This window comes from Hyperolius riggenbachi, chromosome 1, assembly GCF_040937935.1.
Source record: "Hyperolius riggenbachi isolate aHypRig1 chromosome 1, aHypRig1.pri, whole genome shotgun sequence".
Classification (NCBI taxonomy): Eukaryota; Metazoa; Chordata; class Amphibia; order Anura; family Hyperoliidae; genus Hyperolius; species Hyperolius riggenbachi.
Genome location: NC_090646.1, coordinates 144,567,785 through 144,586,639, shown reverse-complemented (window position 1 = coordinate 144,586,639; position 18,855 = coordinate 144,567,785). Strand labels below are relative to the sequence as shown.

Genomic DNA, 18,855 nt, shown 5'->3' with positions numbered 1-18,855 from the left:
CCCACACATCTGCATTCAGTGGTGGGTGAAAAAAAATATGGTTTTTGATGCAACTGACGAGACTGCTTAGTCTCTGCTAAAAGTTACAATAAGGCATATTTAAGTCTTAAGATTAAAGCCATCCAAAGATGATCATTTTCTTAAAAACATATAAGGAAACTATATTGTCCTTGTTCTAAATACAAGTATATTCACACAGTATGTTTGAGTTTTACAGATAAATGTAAACAAATATTCTTATAAAGATCCTTGGCAATGTATTGGCATGCTTTCCAAAATCCTTATCATCATTGTTAAGCATTTCCATTTCCCCAGGCACCTATAGCATAAGTTTTAGCTTACAGCACACCACACACCATAGCTGCCAAAATCTAAATCCTGTGTTCAAGTATTTATATTAAAAATATCCAAGCAGATAAAGTGCAAAGTCTCTATAGTTCATATAAGCAGTGGTTAGGCCTCTGTGAAAAAAAAATATTTACAGTCGATACATTTCAACAATCATCAGAAATCTTTAATGTTGTAGTTTCTTTTTTTCTAATGACATACAATATATATCTATAATAAAAACACATAATCTAACAAATAAAAAAATGTTCCTTCATGCTTACAAAATGTCTCGGTTGATTTTTGTCTGTCAAGCATGGAGTACTTGATAGTAAACTGGCTTTACTTTGGCTAACGTGAATAAGTCATGGCTTAGAAAAAGGCCAGCATTTTGTGTAGTACATTCTACTGGCTTGTTGTATAAGGGCAGTTCACACACAGGCATTATAAAGAATTTCTGGGCACAGAGGTTGTAATATTGCCACTTCCTTGCAGCATTTTAGGCCATCCTTTTGATTTCAGGATATTCGATTTGCCATGTGTTAAGACCCAGAAAAATGTCAGCATCAATTGCTATTTCCTTTCATTGGTAAGCCATTGTTCGATAGAGGGATCAGGTCACCATCAAAGCTATGTAGACACAAAGAAAGGAATTACAGTTATCCAGACAAAAGATTGGATATCTTCTTGTTCTTGCAAGGTGCAACTCAAGACAGCAGTCTAAACACATTTAAAGATATATTAAAATACTCTGTGTCATTGGTTAAAGCATTCAAATACACAATGATCTTAGCAAATACCCGAAGATTCCATTTGCAATTTGCTGCTTTTTCCTGAGTTGTAAGGTTTAGGTGAGTTGGTGGACCTTTAAAAAGAAAAAAATCTCTTTACTGGGAGAGTCAGCTTATTGTGTTGAAACTCCTAAGCCCAGACAAAGGTTCCCCATTAGAATGAGGGACGTATTATTAGGTACTGTGATCATTTACTGTACAAAAATGTCTAATCTATTTTACAAGTCAACCTTCATTTATGATAGTCTATGCAAGGTCATGGCGCTTTGAGTCCCCAGGGAGAAAAGTGCTATAAAAATACTATTTTTATTATTGTTCCTTCTAAACATAGCTGAAGTTTTGCTTAAAGTTAGCATCTGAAAGCCAGTTAACCAATTGATAAGATTATCTTAGCAGTATTAAGTTGCTAGTCAGTGAGATGTTGGGCCCGATGCAATTCACTTTTCCTCCAGGTTTTACTTCTAGGTAAGGTTTTCACATCTTACAAATAAAATGCCCTTTAAGCCACCAGCAAGAAATATAATCTTTTGACAGTACTTTTTCACCTACTTTTTTGTACTTCCTTAATTGCAGAGTGTTGAAGAATTATTTTAAACAAAAGATGCAAAACAATCTCCTAAGAGAATCTTGGGGGAAAAAGTGGATTGATTCAGGCCCCTTGAGGATTTAAATGGCCTTACATATCCATCAAACACTTCAGGGTTTCGGCTTGAGCACAGGAAATCCTAAAGGTCCATATGCAACCTACAGTACATTAGTGCAAATGGAAGTATAATTTTCCACAATGTTGAACATAAAATAAGGACAGGAACACCATACTGTAATTCTTTCTCAGCCACAAACACAGAATAAAGTGCTGTGAAGAGAATAGACTAGCAACCCCACCAGCAGTAAACAAATGTAGAGAATCCACACATCAGGGTATCCTTAATTATTTGGCTGAGCACAAAAATCATTACAGTGCATCAGCTGAAACGTTTCAAACCAAAAACTAGTCCTTATTCATAGGCTCTAAGTAAGGAATAGTTTAGATCTGAACATGTGAGCTGGTGCACTGTGCAGGTTACATGTCCGATAAAGGATTTAGGAAAACCTTGGTGTGGTGTGGATCATATAATTGCAAAATTCAGAGGGGCTTTTTCCATGGACCAAGTCTCTAGATTTATTCAACAAATACATATTACTGTAATTATTCTGCTTCTTTCTAATTAGTCCACCTTTATCTTGTCTAAAATGTTTAATTAAGATTTTGTTCTGGCCACCAGAATCCACCTTCTCGTTTAGGACTCTGAAGTGTGGAAAAACCATAGACAAATTTAAGACATGGTCACCATTCCAAGATGTGGTTGAGAAAACAGAATTTTAGCTTGGATCCAAATAGGGGTAAACATTTAGAAAGAAGCATAAGAATTATGGTAGCATTTATTTGATGAACATTAAGTTTGGTTCTTTTGGCTGGAAAAGATTCCCTTTTTTAAAAATGTTGGACTTTTCCTTGTCAGTTCCTGGATTTCAATGGAGTAGAGAGAATGATACCAATTAATCAGACATGCAGGGAATAATGGGAGGCTTAGCAGTGCGCTTATAACTAGGCAAACATGTTATTCAGCACTACAGTTCCAGAGAAACCGATTTTATTCAAAACACATGTATTTTTAGTATCCAGAAAATTATGTTGTGTTAAAAAGTAAGACTTTCTATATTGCTGTTAAGCCGTCTTTGCTATACTCCTGGGCTGCTTACTTTACTTGACTTTAGTTCGGCAGTAACATAAGTTAGTGTCAATTATTATGTTTATTTGCAGATGCCCTGAAACTTTAGACTTCTCATTCCCTGAACCTACAAACTCCCACCAAACTGCACCGCAAGTGTGCTGGCTGTCCCAGCTGTCACTTCTCCCTTACTTCCCTTGCCCATTACAGACAGCTAAAAGTTCCCCTTAGAATTAGGTACACAGAAGTACCCCCAATATTAAGTAGCTATAGGTGCTCCTGAATGAAGGGAGATCTCATCAGTGGAATGCCAAGAGCTGGTTGAGTGACCTCTCATTTACAGTACACTCTTACCAGTACTTTACACAGGGAAGGAGGGAAGGAGGCATTCAGGGAGGGGATTAAGCTGCCTTTCCATCATCAGCCGCCTGTAGGCACATGTCTATAGTGCCTTATGGTAAACCGGCCCTACAACAACAGCGAGCATGTTAACTTAGACTTTATTAAGCTGGCCACTAAAATGCTAGACCTCATACATGTTCATAATTATGTTTAGCCTCAAAGTTTTAACTGTTGATGATGAGCATGAGAATATCAACAGCAGTGTCACAAAACAACCCTTCAGGCCATTCTCTTCATGTTTCTCCTACAAATGATAAACAATTTCAATATCTGTGGGAAACACATTTTTGTCATGCATAAAGCCAGATCAGTTTTGTACCATTCCAGTAAATTGTTTTGTAAGGTTGCAGCCTGCTGCTGTGGCTGCATGTTGTTAGCTGCACACAAAGTTTTTACCCTGGTAGATGACATCCTAACTACTCGTGCTGGATCTACTTATCAGTGCGTTGATGTATTTTGGAAGAATAGAGGTGATGATTCTCAACTCAAACATTTCATGGTGTTCTGGAAGGTACCTCTGTGCGTAAATGTGTATGGGACATATTGTAATGCATTTGAGAACAGACATAATAAAAGCCCAGAATACTATTTACCCAAGAATAAAAATGACACATTACAAAACATTATGACTGATTGAAATATACAGACATCTACAAATGTGCCCTGAATCCTTTCATTAGAGGTATCATATTGCAGTAGATATTGGTTTATTGGAAATTTACATATGGTTGTTCCACTTAATGTCACATCACATGTTTTATCAAATGAGAACTCCATTCAAGTGAATATTTCTCTAACATTTTTGATACTTTCTTTGTCTTCCTGCCTTGGGCCCAACAATATAGACTTTACTGAAAATATAGTAGAAGTTGTGATATTGGGCCTGTTTTAAAGTTGCCACACACAACACAATACAATAAAATACTCCAATTCCATAACAATTCAATAAAAATGATTGGTTGTACAGAACAATCAAAAGCTTTTTTCGATTTTATTATGTTGGGATAGGTGTATTTTTGATATTTTTTTATGAAAATGGAATGGGGTAGGGTCAAGCAATTTTTTTTCAGAGTTTTTCATTGAAAATTGAACACACCTGTGTAGTACATTGGTCATATTTTTCAAAGATTACAATCAATCAGAAAAATAGATTGTAATTCTTGAATTGAATAGAAATGTATAAAATTGTATGGTGTGTGTGGCCACCTTAACAAAGAGAGATGAGCCAGTATGTATCTCCCTGAGATAGAAAACTCAACTGTGGTCAAGTTTGCCAATTTATTCCTTAAAGATGACCTAAAGCATGGAAACTGTTTTCAGAATAGATACTTATCTATGTAGAGGAAAGGATACCATAGAGCAGGGGTCCCCACACATTTTGGGTCGAGGGCAGGGTCAACATACTTCAGACTGCTGAGTATACATAAAATTATGTAGAAGTCTTTGCGGGCCAGACAGTAAAGCATACCCAGGTGACAACCTGCAGTTCAATTGGACAGCAGTCCACCTGATGTGGAATTTGATTGGTAACCAGCGAATTACTGCTTTCTGGCTTCCATGTGGATGGGTGGTGCCAGCACTGCTATTTTATGTGCGTACAAACAATATTTAAAGATGTAGCTGACCGCATCTATAAGTAATACATTTTGTGTGTGTGTGGGGTGGGGGGGTGGGGGGGAGGCGGAGCTAGTAAAAAAGCCTCAGGGGGCCACATTTGGACCACCAGCCTTAGTTTGAGGACCACTGCCATAGAGCCTTCCCAGTTCTCCCTGTATCCTGCCATTCCATGACCATCCCCCAGCTGTGTCTTTGGTACTCCTCGGCAGGCTTCAGAAGTTTTTGCATCCTGGATTGCTTCCAAAGACAGGCACATCTGTACTGAGCCTGCGTGAGCGTGGTCTCCTACTCAGGAACGTAAGTAATTACAAAGCTTGTACGGGTAGTGCCGAAGAGGTATTCGAACTAGCATGCCCAATAACTTCAATGGGAAATGGTACTGTAAAACCGGGATAGGGAAGACTTGATGGTATCCAGAGTCTTCCCTCTACATAGGTATGAATCTAACCTGAGAAGAGTTTCCTAACTTCAGGATCATTTTAAAATACTTTTCACAATGTTAATGTATTCTTGACAATGCACAATCACAGATTATTCAGATTATTGGATGGGAAATCTGAAATATAGCCTGTTGAGATAATTTGCATATTTCAATTTTTCTTGTTTTCTTGCAGAAGTTGTACTTGCTTCCTTGCTTTCTACTTCCTAAAACCTCCACATTGGTCCTTGGTATGATATGGTATGTAGTTTGGCCGACAAATAAGAAAGCTCTGAAGTTCAATTAACTTTACTTTCGCCAGATATTTTCAGTCTAAATTAATGGAAATGTTGAGTGCTGCTGTACAGATTCAGGTCAAGGTCAAATTTAATTGAGACAATTACAAGATGATCAGAACAAAATTATAAGGAGTTTCAGTTCAGGGTTTTTGGATGGCCAGAATGTCTGCCAAAGTCATATTAGTGCATAGGTCTTTAGAAAAACCAAGTATAAAACTTGCTAAGACCCTGTAGACCCCCAATCCACATCTTATGTCCATCTTCATTCATTTATTGGGGTTAAGGTTTGGGTTTTGCTGATAGAAAAACCTAGGCACTATTTGAGCAAGACTGATATGAGCTTTTAGTTTTCACAGAATATAGTGTCCAATTGTGCATTTTTGATCCTATGATAATCTAATACCCAGATTTGTGACAGGCTTCCATTAATTAGGGACATGGATTCTGAAGCTAACTACAGGTAAATAACAGACTTCATTTAAAGAAACATAAAACGTCACCTACATATGTCAGTAATTAAAAGGTGAGTTGGCAACGATATCACAAATTCCATCACATCCCGTAAGATCACGTCACATATTCTGTTTACAGTTTAATAGTATGATTAACTTGACCACACAACCACATAAATGTTTGAATAGGATCATTCCAAACACAAGTGTAACTGTTATAATGTGTAGTGGGAAATCTTTTCCCAGCACTCGCAGTAACATCAAAGCCCCTGTCTATTAAAAGGTAAAGCGTATAAAAATATATGCTCCTGGCATGAACCCTTCACATACTTTAAATCAAATGGAAAAAAATCAAGATTAATATGCCATAACATGCTTTTTCATGAAACATGAAGATAGTTGTCAAATGCCAGTTGTAGGTTTCCCTATTAGACGAGTCTCCCATTGCCCATTATAACAGTTACACTACTGTTTGACATTATTTTAATCAAACATCTACATGATTGAAGAAGAGTAGACTATGTTTAATATTGGTTATTTGGTCAATATATAAAACTTTGTGTGCTTAATTATAGGTCTTAGCCATCTCTTAAAATACGAATACATTTGTTTATACTAGACTTAAAGTGAACCCGAGGTGAGCATTATAAGGAGGCTGCCATAGTTTTTCCTTTTAAGCAATACCAGTTGTTTGGCTGCCCTGCTGTTCCTCTGCCTCTAAAACTTTCAGCCAAAGACCCCGAACAAGCATATGCAGATCAGGGGCTTGATTCACAAAGCGGTGCAAAGTGTTTGCACGCCTGTGAAAAGCCCTTTATCACGCTTAAACTCAGTTTAGGCGTGATAATAAGAAACTTGCGCGATCTCCAGCGCGCAAAGGATTGCGCGCGTAGCGCACCGCGCTGCGCGCGCAGTGTACCGTGCTTCGCGCGCAGCGCCCATTAAACCCTATGGGACTTTGTGCGCGCGCATGCGTGTTTGCGTGCGGGAGCTTCGCGCGAAGAGCAGCACAAATCGGTGATAACTCAGTGGTGCACAGGTTATCACGCCTAAAGTCTTTTAGGCGTGATAACTGAGTTATCACCGCTTTGTGAATCAAGCCCCAGGTGTTTCTGACAATACTGCCAGAACTGACATAATATGCTGCATGCTTGTTTCTGGTGTACTTCAGACACTACTGCAGCCAAATATATCAGCAAGGCTGCAAGACAACTAGTATTGTTTAAAAGGAAACAAACATGGCAGCCTCCATATCACTCTCACCTTAGGTGCACTTTAAAGTATCGCAAACTCAAATTTTGATAATTTTTTTTTGTTCTTAGTACATCATGATCAGTAAGTCAGTTTCATGGTATTACATATTTTTATAAATCCTAATTGTCCTGATGTTTAGCAACTTGAACAATTGGGTCTTCCTGAAATCTGGGGCCTCCTAAATCTGTTTTAACCGGAATATGTTTTGATTGTTGTTTAGAGGAGTAGTTTGTAAAATGCACTACATTTAATCTTGACTCCATTTTAGATGTACACGAACGTATTTTAATGTATTGCCTTAAATGGAGTTCTCATTTAATATGTTAGACAAATGCAATGTCATACAGAATCAACCTTAACCTGGTTATTATTTGTCAACATTGGTGATGGTTTACTTTTAATCTTCTCTGCTCCATCATTAGAACTTTCTTGAAAGAATATCTTTGCAGTACAAATAGAAATGACAATCCTCTTGTATTCTCTCCTGAAGTTCTGGTTCAGAAGACCGTATACGATAGCATTAAGGCAACTGTTGAAATATGCCATATAATAACTGCCAACAAACAACCATTCTGGAATTCTGGGTAGAATTGTGTCTGGATTCACTGCCACAGCCAGACCTATGAAGTTCAGTGGTGCCCAGCAGACTGCAAACAACACAAAAACCACAAACATAGTCAGGAAGTTTCTGAAATCGTGAGGTTTTAGTTTAGGCTTGTTATCTGGCTTTACCCTACGTCTCACCTGAATAACCAAAATCCATATACGCAAATAGCAAAAAGTTACAATAGTAATTGGGAGTATAAAATGAAAAAATACCACTGCTATAGTGTATGCAGAGCTAACAGACTGACTGAATGTACATGAGTAGATCCGAGCATCATACTGTAAAGATCCAACAAATAAATTTGGCACAATAGCAATGAATGTTAGCACCCAAATAAGAATCACATAGAACAATGAATTTTTGTCACTGTACAACTTGTCATATTTGAGGCTATGACAAATGTAACAATAGCGGTTGATTGCCACACCAGCGATGTTGAATATAGATCCTATGACACTGATTCCCATCAAAAATCCACTAATTTGGCAGTGAATGTATCCAAGATTCCATCCTTTTCGAAAAATTGATGTCAATACCAAGGGATATGGATAGATAGCCACCACGAGATCTGCCACAGCCAGACTTACGACAAATATATTTCCTATAAAAGAAAAAAAAATAGATTTTATTTTAAATTCTTTTTGTTTCATTGTTTTTTTTTTTTACAATTTCACACTGTTAAGTAAAAAATCAATAGAAACATTTAGACAGTTTATCCAATTGCAGCTTTAAAGAGAAACTCCAGTGAAAATAATGTAGTAAAAAAAGTGCTTCATTTTTACCATAATTATGTATAAATGATTTAGTCAGTGTTTGCTCATTGTAAAATCTTTCCTCTCCCCGATTTACATTCTGACATTTATTACATGGTGACATTTTTACTGTGGGCAGGTTATGTAGCTGCTCCTAGCTGTTTTGGCTGTTACAGACAGCTGTAAACAGCTATTTCCTGTCTGTGAACATTGTTACATTGTGGCAGTTTGCCCAGAGTACCGCGGTCCCAGAGCTTCTTGTGGGAGGGGTTTCAGCACAAAATCATTCATACAGCGCCCCCTGATGGTCTGTTTGTGAAAAGCATCATATTTCTCATGTAAAAGGGGGTATCAGCTACTGATTGGAATAAAGTTCAATTCTAGGTTGGAGTTTCTCTTTAGGTGTACCTGAACCGAAGCTCAGGTCCCAGTTCAGGTATTTGACAATTTAGCTATTTAGAGCAGGTTTTGAGATTTTAGCTATGTCCCAACTATTATATATCAGGAAAAAAGTTATCACTATTTATGACACCTAATTGATATAAAGTATATGTGTACGTGAATTATGGCCCCAGGGAGAAATGGGTGCAAGGATTCTGCTGATAGTAGAAAGTTGTAAATTTACAGATATTCTATTTGCAGTAATAATTTTGCATAGTAAAATATCAGTAAATCCTACAATATTTTACTATAGCTAAACCTAACCCCACTTTCACACAGAACCGCCAACCACCGTGATGCATAAAGTGTACCAGAGCTGACATAAATTCAAAGTTTTATACATACCTGGGGCTTCCTCCAGCCCCATGTGTACGGATCACTCCAACACCACCGTCCTCAGTCTTCTCCCTCTTCGGGTACCAGGTCCCATAACGTCAGCCAGTCAGTGCCTGTCTGCACAAAAGAAGTGCGCCCTCTATGTATCTCTCCGGCAGCCGCCGGAGAGATAGGCAAAGAGCGCACATCCTCTTGTGCAGGCTGACCGAGACTGGAAGAAGTTACAGGACCCGGTACCTAAGAGGGAGAAGACAGAGGACAGCGGCGTGGGAGCGATCCGTGCACATGGAGCTGGAGGAAGCCCCAGGTATGTATAAAACTTTGAATTTATGTCAGCTCTGGTTTCCTTTAACTTAAAGTGCCCCCACACACAAACCCTGGTCCTGACGCCCAACCCTTAACACCCCCCGTACAAATCCCAAGCCTAACGCATAACACTTAACCCCCCGGGCAAATCTCTAGTGGCTCCCTCCTCCTCCTATCTATTGCTTTCCCTGGGGTCTAGTGGTCCTCCTTCCCTTCATAGTATTCCCTGGTAGTCTTGTTACCTGCCCTTTCCCTCACGTTTTCCTCTGGTAGCTTAGTGGTCCCCTTCACCCTTAAAGATTTCTCTGGAAGTCTGATGTTCCCCTATCCCCCATTATAGCTTTCCCTGGTAGCCAAGTGATCCTCCCACCTAGATTCCCTGGAAGTTTAGTGATCTCCCCTTTCAGATTTCCCTTTTAGTCTAGTGGTATCCCCGACCCCTATTTATTTTCCTTCTTGAGTTAGTGTAAATGTGAATGTAAAAAAATATATATTTTGTTCATCATTAGTGCAAAGTTGGACTTTAAATTTTTGTTTTCCACAAATAAGCTCTGTAACAAGCAATGTATGCAGATAATAATTGTCTTACAATTTATGTATAACAACAACCCTCTGTAAATGTAGGCATACCACAATTTGACAAGTATTAAATGCTTTTCAAAGGGTACTAGCATTATTTATAAAAAATAAAACCTTTTTATAAAAATTAGCTGGCAGTGTAAGGATTGAATCCGGTGAACGACATTTTTGAAGATTCACTAATAATCAGTGGTCCATGCATGACTTAGTAGATTAAGCTTACTATTGGTTCAAGAATGTACATACTATATTTTCTAAAAGAAACAAAAAATTGGGAGGATTATTTATATAAACATAAAAAGCAGCCTTTTGCAAATAAAGATATGCATTTTAAGTACTGTTAAAAACATATATAAGAAAATATAAGCAAGTGCTTCATCTTTATTTGAAAATTTCTGTGTAAGTGTCATGTGTATGTTAAATAAACATCCTGCAATAGTCTACATTTGTTTGTGTATTAACTGCTCTTTTACAGAGTACCCAGTTCATATATAAAGAATTGACACCAATGGCCAAAAGGAACAAATGAGCAAAAAAACAAACAAAAACCCATAATGCATCACTTTATCCATTAAGTTAAAATGTAAATGATTCCTTTATGTCCCTGGAAAACCTTTCATCCAGAGTAATGTACCAATATACAGCATTCTGATAACCTATTTTACAGAGTCACATAATCCAGTTGAGTGAAAGCTATTCTAAATATTGTTGACCTTATACTGTACAAGGTTCCATCCAAGTATTCATGTGTCTCTGCTAGCAGGGATTGCAAGGTAGGGCTGTAACAGAGTACCCAGTTGCATCATCCAGAATATGCACCAGTAGAATTTTATAGAGTCTAGGGGATTCAAAAAGTTCCCATACTAAAAAAGCCTAGGTTAATTATAATTTTGCCTTCTTAAAACAGAAGGCGCCTGTAAGCAACCAGCATCATGTGAGCAAGTGGGTGGTCCTATAATGCATTACTCAAGGTCAATGAAGACATTTACAAATTATTCTATTATGTCCCTGAAAGGAAAGGCAGTTGTATTAACCACTCTATTATGAATAGGTAATGCTAATGAATAACAAAACATGTTTATCACTTCTTTATTGCTGCTTAAGGAACAATTTCATGACATTTCACCAGAATGTAAATTGAACAGGAATAACATTTGTAATGTATATCCATTATTTTTGTCCTTCAAAAGTTATCAGCAGAAAACATCTGACTATTGTTCAAACTGTGGCTGACTAACTCCAGTAAATTACAGGAATAAAAACTGAAACAGCTTTACTGACAGATTCAAAGATAACCGCCATTGCAAGGGGCAATTGGACAGTGTCTTTGGTACCTGCGTAGCTGCACATAAGAAAACAATTGAAGGACCTTTACTTATTTCCCTGTGGAAAAGTATGGTAGCAAAAGTATGTGAAATATCAGTGAGTAAAAGTATTACAGTTGAGTTATAACATTATGTTAGGTATAAGTTTCAGGCACTCCTTCCTGGCATCCCACGTTCATCTCATGCACATGTGCGCAAGGCCAAACACAATTTTATGTGTGTGTTTGAGAATTTAATGCCTTCCACCATTATGCCTTCTGCACCCATGCACGGTAATCCGCAGATGTGTGGAAGCATGCAAGCATTCAGAAATCTGCAGGAGCGCCTGAACGTGGTGTGAGTTTTGCTGCCAACTCATCAGCATCCACATATAAAAGGTGGCTGAGTCAGTTGGTCAGTGCTGTTTGATGTAACAGCTTGGGTTTACCTATGATTCGATGCACTCCTGCTTTGAGCTGAGCCTATCTTTCTGTTGTGACCCGGCCTGTGACCTCAACTCTGCTAGTTGCCTACCACCTGCCTCTAATCTTAACCTGTGACTCCAATTATGCCTCTCTGCTGCCTGCTTCGACCTTTAGCTTATGAACCGGATTATGCCTCTCTGCCCTTACCATAGCTTGTGACATTGATTTTGTCTATTGCCATCTGTCTGGCTTCTGTGTTGATTTACTCCAGATTGTAGTTCCTCCTATTCTCTTGGTCACCACTGGGGCAATCCCAGGGATCGTGACCTGGTAGCCACCAGGCAACAAAGTTATCCATCGCCCACTAGGGGTGGTGGCCTATTATCTCTTGCGAGGTGCACTGTTGAAGACCCGTAGCTACTTAGACTCCATGCCTTAGGAGAGCCATTGCAAGCCATAACAAGAAGTTTTGGACAGCACAGTGGCTATTGCAATGTTTTTACTACTTTTGCCTTGCCATGGTAGTCAATTTCTCCCATGGACTTAAGGAAAACCTAAAGTTAAAATAAATAGAACACAGAACAGAGTCTGATATTTTTATGTTCAAGAGCTTCATTTTAAGATGTAAAGAGTAACTGTAATGAAAAAAGTGTCACTTCGGAATACTTGCCACAGCAGGGGGAAACCTCTGGATCCTAATGACATCCTCTTCAGTTCAGCCTTGGGGATCCAGCGCTGACAGCCACTGAAAATCTGCTGACAAGCTTGTTGGCGGGCGCACAGGTGCAGTAGGGGCTTCAGTGAGTAGCAATATTTACCTATTTGCGCTCCTGCACAGGTGCAGTACAAGCTTCCCCCTCGGGCTCGGGCTGAAATAGCAGAGTCCACTCTATTGGGCAGGCAACTTGCACCTGCACAGTAGAGTGGACCTGATCAGGCTTGGCTATTTGTGCCAGAGCCCAAGGAGAAGCCTGTACTGCACCTACGCAGGAGCACACATATTGCCACGCTCTGTACAGGGGATGGCAGTGCTGAATACCCAAGGCTGAAGAGGATGGGAAAGTCTCATTAGGATTCAGAGGCTTCCCCATCCCAAGGTTAGTACCCCTCAGGGGCACTTTTCTTCCCTTACAGGATTACTTTAATTCTCAACAGAAGCCATGACAAATCTAACGATAAAAGAAGAGGCGGCACTCCACTGGCTGCAATCAAGGTGCTGTGTAATAACGAAAAAGACACTACATGTTACGGAGGAACAACCTCCTTCATCAGGTTTTTACACCTGATGAAGGAGGTTGTTCCTCCGTAACATGTAATGTCTTGTTCGTTAATACACAGCACCGTGATTGCAGCCAGTGGAGTGCCATCTCTTCTTTTATCGTTTGATGTGTTACAAGCTGTAGGAGCAATCCAGCTGAGGCAAGGCACTGGCAAAGTGTTTCAAGTAGCTTGCTACTTGATTAGCTGCTTACCCAGCACCATTGCTAATTTATGTGCCATGACAAATCTGCCTTGCTGAGCTGAAAAACAAAAAGATGTAATAACCCTTTGAACTTTTCAACACTAAGGCTCTATTCCCACTCGAGTGGAGGAACGAACATTTTTTGCCTGTTCTCCACCCACAGTGAACGGCTTCTATTTTGTTAATAGGAGTCGTTCACACTTGTAACGCTGCAATGGATCCGTGGGATCCAATGCAGTAAGTGGACCGCACTTCTGTGCAGTCCATAATAATCCCTGGCACATGGATGCGTCCTCCCATATAGCACATGAGGAATCACATCTGCCCCAGGCTGCAGCCGAACCACGGCGGATTATCCGCACCCGCTGGCCGCACATAGTCCGCAACAAATGGGAACACAGCTTCAAACCTTATAAGTCTTTTTACACACAGATAACACTCGTTTGGCTTTTAGTTACTTTCCAGGAAAGGGAATTAATATGCAATCTGTTCGATAAGCACATTTGCATTTGCATAGATACATATTCTATTTTTTTTTAACACTTGCTGCATTGGAAAACTGAAAGGGACTTCAGCCAATTTATTAGTAGGGCCAGTACTACATGTACCTTTAGTTATCTCACCATGTCACATGCCAGTTCAGGTGTGCTTAATCCATACAGGGTTTACACCTTTTTCTCTGTTTGCACTATTTGCACAGGCTGTAACCAGTTAAAATAGATGTTTTTTCCCCACATCCAAAAAACATAAAGTAGCATTCTCTAAAAATGGAAATTACAGTGTTGACTTCTTTTTTCTTTTTTAAATCAATTTTTATAAATTGTTCTCAAGATAACAAAAATTGAAGCAGAAACAGTGTGGTTCTGTGCGGAAACTCAACTAAATCCGTTGATTGCTAAGGACAACTCTCCACTCTGCTTCTATTTTCATTGCATCTGTGTTGTCACACCTCCCTCAAAGACCCTTGGGAAAAGAAATTAAATTATCTTACTCAGTCAGTCAGTAGTCAACATTAGCAAATTCCTCTGTTTACTTGCATAGCTTGTGCATTGCTTCTTGATTACTCAATAGCAGACTCTTTTCCCTGCATTTTTGTTTGAAAAAGAAAAAGCAGTAGCAGCAGGGGAAAAAAAATAATTTGAGGCAACCAACATATATTGTAGTTTGCTAAAGCGTTCCATATATCCCATTTGGTTTATTTTTTACAAAGAAAATAAATTGTTATTAATGACTATTCTGCTCAAGAGGGCAAAAAATAAAATACTAATGTTTTATACTAATAGATAAATGCTTTTATGAAACATTTGTAATCATTTAACAATGTTTGAACAATAATTTAATTCTTTGTATAGGCAGTCTATGTATTTTTATTTAAATTAATATTTTTTATATTGAATTTCTCTTCTCTTCTCTGGTTTCCCTTTAAATTCCTCACTTTTGCAAGGCTTGTAGTCCTACAGCATATTTCCCTTTGTTTTGTATGAAATACCTATATTAATTAAGACTAAGACAATTAATGCTATGTGCTCAACACATAAAAAATTATAGAATAGCACAAAGTAAGCAAAAAAAAGGGGGAAAACAAAGTGAGAAACCACTTGAATGTAGCAAAAATAAATTACAAGTATTCTAAAAGTATGTCAATTTTCTCCTTTTCTATTTTCCATGAAATGTGTATGTGTGTGTGTGTGTGTGTGTGTGTGTGTGCACGCGCGCATGTGTGTGTTTATGAAGTTGATAGAGAGAGTTGATGAAGACATTACAATACAATAATACAATACAATAACATTTCTATAGCGCTTTTCTCCAATAGGACTCAAAGCGCTTAGGCTCTCTCAGATTCAGTAATTGGTAGTAGGATGAAGTATTCACACAACAAAAGTTATATTTCTGCAAATGCCAAACTGAATAGGTGGGTTTTCAGTCTAGATTTAAACACCTCTAGAGATGGAGCTGTCCTGATCTGTTGAGGTAAGGAGTTCCAAAACGTAGGGGCAGCATGACAGAAGGCTCTGGGACCAACAGTTTCCAAGTGGACTCTGGGTATGACTACATTATTAGAACCTGTGGATCTGAGAATGCGGGGATTGCTACGCAGCTGCAACATTTCTTTCATGTATCCAGGGCCCAGATTATTCAGTGATTTAAATGTCAGTAGGCCGATCTTGAATAGAACCCTCCATTCTATAGGTAGCCAGTGAAGGGAGTGCAGGATTGGCGTTATGTGGCAGTGACGGGGTTGGTTGGTTTGCAGTCTGGCAGCGGTGTTCTGTATCAGCTGTAGGCAGTACAAGTCCTTTTTTGGAAGGCCAGTGTAGAGAGCATTGCAGTAGTCCAGTCGGGAGGTAATGAAGGCGTGGACTAAGGTTGGCAGATCTTCTGGGGGGATGAGGTGCTTGATTTTTGCGATGTTCTTAAGGTGAAAATAGGATGATTTCACCACAGCAGAGATGTGAGTTCTGAAGTTTAAATCCCCATCAATTAGAACTCACAGGCTATGCACATGATTACAGCTGCGTAGATCCATGCCCCCTATTCCCAGTGGTGATGACTGCAAGTTAAGTTGTTTTGTTGTCATGCGCTGCCCTCCGATCAGAAGGACTTCAGTTTTGTCTGCATTTAGTTTCAGCCAGTTGTCATTCATCCCTTGCTGTAGTTCACGTAAGCAGGCGTTTATAGTTGGAGTTGGGTCTGTCACACCAGGCTTGAAGGAAAGATATAGTTGGGTGTAGTCCGCATAGCAGTGGTATGTCAGCCCATGTTTCTGGATTCGTATTCCAACGGTAACATGTAATTAATGAAAAGCAGAGGAGAGAGGATTGAGCCCTGGGGCACCCCATACTTAAGTGGTATAGCGGTGGACATTACTACATTACTACAACTACTAACAAAGAATAAGCTTAGATGAGAGGAAGTAGAAAAGTAAGCGAGCAGAAAGAAATGCATAGAAGGCAAAGACTTCTGATTTTGACTTTTTAAAAAAATAAAAATTTCAGGAAGAATAAGAAATACAGGGAGTCAGAAATTCTTGCCAGAACTGTAGTTAATGTGCTCTCTCTGGTTGTGTGTATTCCAAAGGCTCTGGTGTCTGGATAGCGTAATGGCTAAAGGCTCTGCCTCTGACATAGGAAACATGGGTTTGAATCTTGGCTACTCCTGTTCAGTAAGCCAGCACCTATTCAGTAGGAGATCTTGGGCAAGACTCTCTAACATTGCTACTGCCTATAGAGGGCATCCTAGTGGCTGCAGCTCTAGAAATTTGATCGATATAAATGTTATTTGTCTTGTCTTGTGCAACCAAAAATGTACTGGTATGTTTATTGCCCCTGCCTCTTCCCTTTCCAACAAACATAATGCCACATATGAAATACAGCTAATGTTACCTCCCACATATGAAATGCAGCAAATGTTACCACTCCCCACACACACATACATATGAAATGCAGCAAACATTTCCTCTCACATACAAAATCCTGTTATTATGCCCCGTAAGAAATGCATTAAATGTTAACTCCCCATTTTAAATGTACAAACATGATTCCACATAAGAAATTCAGCTAACATGATGCCACATTAGAAATGCAAAGCAAACTTGATGCCACAACAGTAAAGGTTACCCTTCCACATATGAAATGCAGCAAATGTTACTCCCACATATGACATGAAAAATTACCTCCACATATGACATGCAGCAAACATTCACCCCACATATAAAATACAGCAAACATTACCCCCCCCCCCCCTCCCCCCACACACACACACACATATCAAATACAGCAAATGTTACCTTCCACGTGTGAAATCAGTCAGTGCCCCCCACCCCAACCACCACACACACAGACATACACAATATGCTATTAAAAAGGGCAGTCAGATTTTCATATATAAAACTATAATTTCTATAGGATAAAATATAGAAAGATCATTAGAAGTACTGTGCTTTGTACAAGCCTCTGACACATTGACACAGGTGTTACTAGGGTCCCAAAATATACAAAGCATATCTGGGCACCCAAGCAATGGTACATTTGCATTGCACATAGCATGCTGCAGCAAAGGGTAGTTGTGGTGTGGACAGGTTATGGGCAGGACCAAATAGCACAGGTTATAAGCATTAAGTGGCAGGTACTAGGCAACAAGCAGTGACAGACAGTGAGTTGACAAGTAGTAAATACTAGGCAATAAATAATGGGTGACAGGCAGCCAGTAGGTAGGAAGTGGTTGGTGGACAAGTAATAAATGCCATTGCCAACTATTAGTGAGTCCTAATGGCCCATACTCACGGGCTACAATTTTCGCCGCAACACGCGGCGCGCGCGTTGTGATGACAGGTCGCCCGTGAGTATAAGGCGTTGCACGGGCGCGCACCCTGAACCGTCGCTCATCGCTGATGTCGACAGGCGATTGGCGCGGTCAATCGCCTGCCGACAGTTGCCGCCGCAACTCCGCCGCAACTGTCGCTAGTCCGCGTGAGTATGCAGACTAGCGACAGCAACAAGCAGGAAATACCTTGCACTTCTGGTGGGGGGGAGGAACAACAACGACAGCTTCCGCCGCATCAGTTGCCAGGTCCCTCCGCCGTGTGTATGCGGAGGGACCTGGTGACGAGCTGTCGCCGGCCTGTCGCGCACACGCTCCCGTGTGCTAGCGACAGGCCACAAATGTAGCCCGTGGAGTATGGGCCATAAGTCACAGTAACTGATAAGCAACAGTGGGTGCCAAGTGGAAGGAAGTTCTAAATTGCATTGGTTGCCAAATTACAGTAGGTGCCAAATTGTACTGGGTGTTAATTTGCATTGCGGCCAAGTTACAGTGGGTGCCAAGTTGCAATTGCAGTTGGGGCCAAGAGCCAGCATGTGCTAAGTCACTATGGTGTGTAGTGGTTAAATATTGATAAAATTTACCTGGAATTATGCAAACTACATAACACAAGTTTTGCAGAATGCATTGCACAGTTTGCTTAGCGCCCAGTAAAATTTATATGCACTGGTTGCACACAAAAATATTGCTCCTGTTTAGTACATACACCCCTACTGGGTGCTAAATTGCAGTGGGTGCTAAGCCACTATGGGCTTGATTTACAAAACGGTGCTAACTTTAGCACTGGCCCTTAGCACGTCTAAACTCAGTTGAAATGTGAGAAGTAGTGATCGTGCGCAAAGTATCTTAGATCTGGACATTGACTGGGCCATTCTAACACATAGATATGTATTGTTTTAAACCATTCCATTGTTGCCCTGGCTTCATGTTTAGGGTCGTTGACCTGCTGGAAGGTGAACCTCCGCCCCAGGCTCAAGTCTTTTGCAGAATCCAAGAGGTTTCCTTCCAAGATTGCCCTGTATTTGGCTCCATCCATCTTCCCATCAACTCT

The 18,855-nt window shown here is 39.8% G+C and overlaps 1 protein-coding gene across 1 annotated transcript in view; it reads right to left on the bottom strand.

Annotated features, from left to right (window-relative positions):
* Positions 1-6,861: 6,861 nt before the first annotated feature.
* Positions 6,862-18,855, bottom strand: part of MTNR1A (melatonin receptor 1A) — a 398,404-nt gene continuing 386,410 nt past the window's right edge. Inside the window, exon 3 of the mRNA XM_068278663.1 lies at positions 6,862-8,480. Coding sequence (XP_068134764.1) covers positions 7,612-8,480 — 869 coding nt within the window. The 3' untranslated portion in view covers positions 6,862-7,611. The remainder of the gene's footprint in view (positions 8,481-18,855) is intronic.